Here is a 7,501-nt window from a genome sequence, read left to right as displayed (position 1 = left end):
ATAATTTTGTACATTTCGTTTTTATATTTTTACTTTTTTCAAGTTCTTTTTATATTTTTAAAATCTTACCAAATTGTATAATTATAATAGATGATTCATATATTTATATTGAGAATATAAAAATTCTTGAAAATTCCATAATTCTGTGTTTTCGAGCGTATAGGAACGCTACCCGTAATTCAATGATTCAAAATGTAGGATTTAATTATATTTAATTTGGTTGGTTACGTGCATTAATAGATGCATTTCGGCCCGACTGACATTTTTACGGTTTCTTGACGTACAGAAAGAAAGTTATAAAAAATATCTGTATGAAGAAAGTTTAACATAAGATACCTTAAAACACCCGGCCGCACCATTGTGGGTCTGGCCGAACCCATAATAGGCTTGCTAAAAGAGGCCCTCTTAGTGCCCACAAGGCGAAAAGAGTTTTAAAAAAAAGTGCCCTAAAAATTATTTAAATTTAAAATGGATTTTAAATTAAACGTTTAATTTATTCAAACAAATAAAATATCCAGAATTTCATTTTAACATTTTAAAATGGCATTGCAATATTTTTCATAGATTTAAATTTAAAGTTTTTTATGATAAAAAATTTTTATCTGTTACAGTTCTTCCTTTGATCTGGATGCTTTTAAGTCATTAAGAATCATATCTGAAGCTTTTTCTCCAATCATAATTGCAGCGGCATTAGTATGTCCGGATATCATGGAAGGAATAACAGAAGCATCGACCACACGTAATCCTTTAACACCTTTTACTCTGTATGAAATATATTAAGTTTACACATCAAAATTAAATTGGTTTATTAAATAATAATTACAGTACTAATAAATTTATAAAGTTACTTGAGATTAGGATCAACAACAGAACTTTCATCAGAAACACTTCCCATCTTGCAAGTGCCAATTGGATGATAAACTGTATGAGTAAATGTCTGAGCAACGCATGTTAAATAATCATCTGAGAATTTCTCATATTTTTCGCAACCGGGAACAGTAGTTTCTATTGGTTTAGTTCCTATTTCTTTCATGGTGGAAGTAGATGCTATTTCCAGACATATCTTTATTCCTAAAACATTTAACACGATAATGAATTACTTGTAATAATTTTATCAGTTATCTAAGAAACATTCTTATACCCTCAACTAAAACTTTCAGGTCATCTGGATGAGAAAAATATTTTGGATCGATGATTGGATGTTCGTAAGGATCTGCCGATTTCAGTCGAATTTCTCCTCTACTTTTAGGTCTTTGAAGCATTGGGAGACAATTTATTGTGTCGTTATTTACATAAGGACTCGCATATTTATCGAACATCTATAAAAGGATTAAATGTAGATTAAAATTACAGTCATTAAAAAAAACCTAAAAAACTATTCTAATAAACGATATAAAAGAATAAGTGCAACTGAATTGATTTTTTCATACAATTATATAATGATTAATTAACGCGAGACACCAGGACATAAAACTATACAACCGTCCACAGTTACACCAATTACAGAAGGATAAATCTCTAATAGGGTCATAAAGTATCGGTAAGGAATGAGAGATGATGCTTAATTTATAGGCCTACTATTCACGATAAATATGATGCTTTGCTCCTTACTTTTCTGTTATGATAGACTGACATATTACTATAACGGATAAGTTGATCTTTTTCCTGAACCACCCTAAATAAAATCAAATGAATCCGGTTTAGGTTAAGTTCTTTATTAACACATTGAGAATATTTTACAGTTATCTGTAGATAATCTGTAAATATAATAATGACTTTTTGATGAATGTCTTTGTGTTTCATATAATGTACGCTGCAAAATATATCGCTCCGCATTACTTGTTTCATTGAAGAAGCAACAGCATCCTAATAAACATGTGAACATCCGTTAATTGTTATAAAAACTTAGTCCACGAGGCAATTGCTAGGAAAGAATACTGCTTCTGCGAACTCTGAAGTGAAGTCAAAAATTGTTCCTTATCAGCATCAAAAAATAATTCCCCTCCTACCTCACCCATCTAATAATCATCTCCTTCCATCAATAAAGTTTAATTTGTTAGAATTCCTACCTCACCCATCTCCCTCCATCAATAAAGTTTAATTTGTTAGAATTCCTACCTCACCCATCTCCCTTCATCAATAAAGTTTAATTTGTTAGAATTCCTACTTCAAGATAATTACAAAAATCCCTCCCCACCATCTGTGAAGTAGGTTCTATTTATAAAAATTGTCTTATACCCTGATTTTGAAAATTCTTTCCCACATCCCTAATGACCTTAGACGTTTTTGTAGTAGCCTCTGTTTTTTTTTTAAATGAGAGATTTATATCTACCCCGGCTTTAAAATAGATGATGAAAATTCTTTGCAATGTCCTTAGAGTAATTACAAATTCACCTTTCTAACATCCTTGAAGTAGCCTCTCTACCTGAAGCACTTCTTTACCAATGCCTTCATATGCCTTTGTTTTTGTAAGAAGAACAGAAGTAAAATCCTGTGCTCTTTTTTAAGATGTAAGTTTTTACTAATGATGTTAGAAATATCAGAATATATTTCTAGATAATACAATTGACTCTTTTTAAGATTTAATAATTTTTATTTTTAAAAAATCTAATATAATATTACAGATTTTTAATTTTCTTCTTCTTCTTCTTCTTCGTCGAATTTATTTAACCGATCCATTATGTCATCAACGATGTTACTAATATCTTGAAGTATATAGACTAACAAACTATGAGAATTTTCGGTAATATATTTATGATCTAGTTTCTGATATTTTATAATGTAACACCAGAAAAGATGATATTTGAAATCATGAATGAAATCTTCGTTCAGTATTTGATAGCGAGAAACTAAATCCCAGTGGAGATAATCTTTTAATTCCCTCAGTGTATCTGTTTTTAATCGTTGATATTTTAAAACTATTCTCATATTTAATTTATCAATATATTTCTTAACAAAATTATCAGAGAGAAGCTGAAATTTTGCTATTTTATCCCAATTAAGATATTCTGAAAAATTATCTATGAATTCTTCATCTAATACTTGATGTTCAGAAATTAAATTCCAGTTTGCATGTTTAATATGTTTTTTGATGAATGTAGTAGTGAATATATAATTTTTCCATATTAATTCCCAGTTTAAACTATCTGCAAATTCAGAAATGAAGTCTCGACTTAAATCAGTTTTTTGGCTTATAATTTCCCAGTTAACAAAGTTTTTAAAACGTCTGATGTTATTTTCATCCATGGGTAAACTCGAGAATTTTTTCCATTCCAGTGAAGTAATGTATGTGTAGTCTATAAAAAAAATTCGATATTAGGATAAAGTTTTTATTTTTTTTTTTACATAAACATATTATTGGTTACAACATTTTTAAAAAAGTACAGTAATGATTATTACAGTTGATTACTACAATTAACACAACCGCATTTTATAAAATTCTTATTACATAACAGTATTGTTATCTGGTTAGTTAGTATAAAAAATTTACAATAGTATTTCTTATTCTCCGGTAATTTAAATAATCCGGCCTTATTCACAGCTTGTTTTAAACAAAGATATGTTTTACTCGAAACACCATGTATTAAACAAGTTTTTGAATTTCGTTTCCTCTTGTATAATAATATATAACCGTATTGAGGGTATGATGATATCAGAAAATCTGGAAGAATTTAAATATAAAAATTATAATGCCCAAACGATGTCACATCTATACCATTATCAGAAATAAATTTTTTATCATAAAATGGTGAGAGTGATATTTTATTCTGAAGATATGTTGTCACAACATGATTTTTACTTTTAATTCCAAACTGCTGATTTCTCAATAGTCGACTATTAAATAAAACTTCTTTATATTTTTCATGGTGAAAGGTTTTAACAACGGATTTTTTAATTCCTTTAGCTGTTTTTTTATTTTGATTATCAAAAATATATGAATACATTTTTGGTTTTAATGAACAAAATTCTATTATAGGTTTAGATGATGTCTCATCTTTAAAATATCCTAGTTTATTTTTGTTCCTTACATCAAATAGTTTGTGTGTAGTTGGATAGTTGCTAAAATCGAAAATATCTGGAAATGATTTAAAGTCCTCATATATGTCATCTGTATGGATTTGAAGCGTTAGTGAATCGGTATCGGTATATAATAAATTTACATTTTCACCATATTTATTTTTAAATATTTTATAAAATGTTTGATACATATGCAATTTACTTAATTCTAATACACAAAACCCTACATAAATTGGTTTATCCAAACATAAGTTAATTTTTTTCATTTTAAAAATTGTGAGATTATCATTAATAATTTGGAAATTTTCGAGAGATATCTGGGATAAATATTTCCGACATTGATTTTCAGTTGTAGCTGTTTTTAAATTTAAGCGTTTCCTTACATTTTGACAGGTCTTCCCAAAAAAGCTGTTATTCATTAATTTAAAAAAAGATTTATCGAAATCATTTGTTGATTCCTGGCGTTTTTTGTTATTAAAAAGTACATATTTTTTAAGCCAGGGCTCTTGGTTAAATCCGAGCACTCGATGAATTTTAGTTAATATTAACCCCTCTTCTAAATAAAATTTTAAATTTCTATAATGAATTACATAATTTTGTTTATCAAAAAGAGTTGGAATTAATTTCTTATTATTATTATTATATTTTAAATTTAATTTAGTTAATATTGATTTTTGATAATTTGATAATAAATCATAAGGAATGATGAGGTGTTCTGGAGCTAGTGGTAAGTCATTATGACGCTGGTGAATATTTGGGGGATATTTTAAATCAACTTCTAAAATATAGCCTATATCATTTCTATCGGGGATATTACGAATGTCTAAAGCATTTATCTCATCCTCAGATAACCATCTGAAATTATTTACAGGTAAATAAGAACTCATTACAAATCCATAGAGATTATTAGCATCTATCGAAATGATATAGTTATGTGGTTGATTTTTATCATAGGTTTTTGGAATTAGAGGGTTATTAGCTTTAGCAAATCGTTTTCCGCAGAGACATAGCCCCCCTCTCATCCCCCCCTCAATAAAAAGATACATATTAATATCTCGAAATAATTCTAGCTCGATTTTTGTCATTTTTAACCCGCAATTCCAAGTTAGGTCTGGAGCTGTTATGAAATATACTGGATCTAAATTATAATACTTTAAACTTAATTTTCTAAAATTTTGGAATATATCAGCTAATAATAAAGTGTCAACATATTGATATAATTTTAAATAATCCTTAAAATTTTTACAATGAAATTTTTCCCAAACTAATTTTGCATGCTGGTAATCATCATCACTAATATTTTCTCCAGATAATTCATTATAAAAATATTTTTTTGGGGGTAAACATCTCTCGTATAAAATATCCTCGTTTTTAAAATAAGAATAGGGAAAAATTCCTTTTCTTTTTAACAAATTTTTATTTTTGTTGTTATAGAAAAATTGATTAAAAATAGGAAAATTATAATTTGCATTTTTTAAATTTTCTGTTAATCTATCTAGCGAGGAATTTAAAAATTGATAACTATCAATGAATTTAAAATGATCTAGAGTAAACGTTGTAAATTTTTCTGAATTTACAGGAATAATCTGAATTCTCGAAAATAGTTTTGGGGGGATATTTTTGAAAATCAGATGAGAGTCATAACCTGTAAAATTATGTAGTATAATGGGAATAAATTTTTTGAATCTATAATTCAAATTGCAGTGATTATGGGACATTCCCCGAAATTTCCCTGTCAGGTGATCGTGGTCTCTTACTCTGATATCATCATTATTAAACCCCTCCTCACATATATGACACTGATGTTCATAATTATCGGGAATAGTATCTATATTCATTTCTACATAAGTATTTATTTTATCTAATAAAATATTTAATTGATTCTGAATATCAAATAAAAAATGCTTAATAGGATCTTTACCACAATAAAAATTACAATATAATAAAGTATCATCATTTTCAATAATAACAATAGAATAACATATAGGTTTATGAATCTGAATAGTTTTAGTAAAACTAGAATTTAGATTTACAGCATCTACGTGAACTTCCTCTAGAATTGATTCAAAATCTGCAAAAATCACTACAGGATGATATAATTGCTTTTCATAATTACTAAATTTAGCAATCGCCTTTTCTCCAGTCGGAGTAGAAACTTTTTGATATTTATAATTAGAGCATAATTTTATGTGCTCGTTTAAGGTATGGCTTCTCTGGAAGCCTATTAGACAGCGGGGACAGAATTTTCTAATCCCTGATTTTTCAGACAATAGTCTGTTAAAGTTTCTAATTAGAAAATAATGGGATTTATATAATAACAAATTAATTTCTTTTTCAAATTGATATTTACTTATATAAATAGGGTAAATTATTTCTTTTTCGTATCCGAATACTTGAATTTTCAAACAATTATTTTTTTCGAATGAAGGGATATTTTTAATATTTACTGGAAATTTTAGAGTATTTGTATTTAAATATTTCAAAAATTTCCTATACGAATAAATTGAATTTTTGTTATTAGTATTTGGATACAAACTAGCAATTATACAGTATAAAAAACAGTAATTATCACTACATTTAATATTCAACAAACAATGCTTATTTGATAGACGTTTGGGTAGGATGACCCCTGCACACCCCCCATTCTCAGCCTTATAAATTCCTAAATGAATATCCACAAATATAATTTCTTTAATAATCCACCCAGACCCATTTTTAATAAACTGATCAATGAAGTTTAAAATTGTGTCGAAAGCATTTGTTAACCTTTCATTGATCATATATTGAGATAAAATATGTTCTACCCGACTGGAGAAAAATATGTCTTGAGTAATAATCTCATCCTCCAAATATTTTATAAATCTTATCTTTAAATTTAATAAAAATTTCATTCTCGAAATTAAATCATTATTAGTTAAAATACTATAAATAGTACCTCTAATATTTTCAAGTAAAATACTCGGATCGCTATAATTAGAGATAAATGCTCTATAACTTCTCACATAACCTTTGAACGCTGTTTTTCTTAATGCAAATGTAAAAGCCATATTACCATAGAATAAATTTTATACACTTAAAATATAATATTATATACTTAACATAGTATTAATTGAACACTGTTGTTCTTAATGCAAATGTGAAAGCCATATTACCATAGAATAAATTTTATACACTTAAAATATAATATTATATACTTAGTATTAATTGAACACTGTTGTTCTTAATAAATTTTATATACTAAAAACCGTTATACACTTAAAACATAGTATTAAAACTAGAACTTTAAATTTTACTGTACTCATCCAAATGTTCTTGTATGGCGTTAAATGCTTGTTTATACTTCTTGAAGTCAGTCACCTTGATATTATATTTGTTGGGAGGGTATGACCCTCTGGATTTGCTTAGACACACATAAAAATTTGCCTTAAACTCCTGTATCTCAATTCTCTCCGAATCGCTAATTTTAACTTTAAAGTCAGGAATT

General features: G+C 27.4%; 1 protein-coding gene across 1 annotated transcript; it reads right to left on the bottom strand.

Moving 5' to 3' along the window:
- Window positions 1-587: 587 nt before the first annotated feature.
- LOC136973021 (uncharacterized GMC-type oxidoreductase Mb1310-like) lies at window positions 588-2,127 on the bottom strand. Its single transcript, XM_067267708.1, has 4 exons — window positions 2,119-2,127; window positions 1,142-1,319; window positions 849-1,071; window positions 588-762 (listed from the first exon to the last, which is right to left on the bottom strand). Exons 1-4 carry the CDS (start codon window positions 2,125-2,127, stop codon window positions 606-608), a joined length of 567 nt encoding a protein of 188 aa, XP_067123809.1. The 3' UTR covers window positions 588-605.
- Between the last annotated feature and the right edge of the window lie 5,374 nt (window positions 2,128-7,501).

The sequence above is a fragment of the Centruroides vittatus genome, unplaced genomic scaffold, assembly GCF_030686945.1.
Source record: "Centruroides vittatus isolate TY-2023 unplaced genomic scaffold, ASM3068694v2 contig_3077, whole genome shotgun sequence".
In the NCBI taxonomy this organism is placed as follows: domain Eukaryota; kingdom Metazoa; phylum Arthropoda; class Arachnida; order Scorpiones; family Buthidae; genus Centruroides; species Centruroides vittatus.
This window is presented reverse-complemented; position numbering and strand designations above follow the sequence as displayed.

Excerpts from the sequence above, each read along its gene's own strand:
- LOC136973021 (XM_067267708.1), bottom strand. Across the intron at positions 1,072-1,141 it reads CCTGAAAGTTTTAGTTGAGG|GAATAAAGATATGTCTGGAA; the intron begins GTATAAGAATGT and ends TAAATGTTTTAG. Across the intron at positions 763-848 it reads GTTGTTGATCCTAATCTCAA|AGTAAAAGGTGTTAAAGGAT; the intron begins GTAACTTTATAA and ends TATTTCATACAG.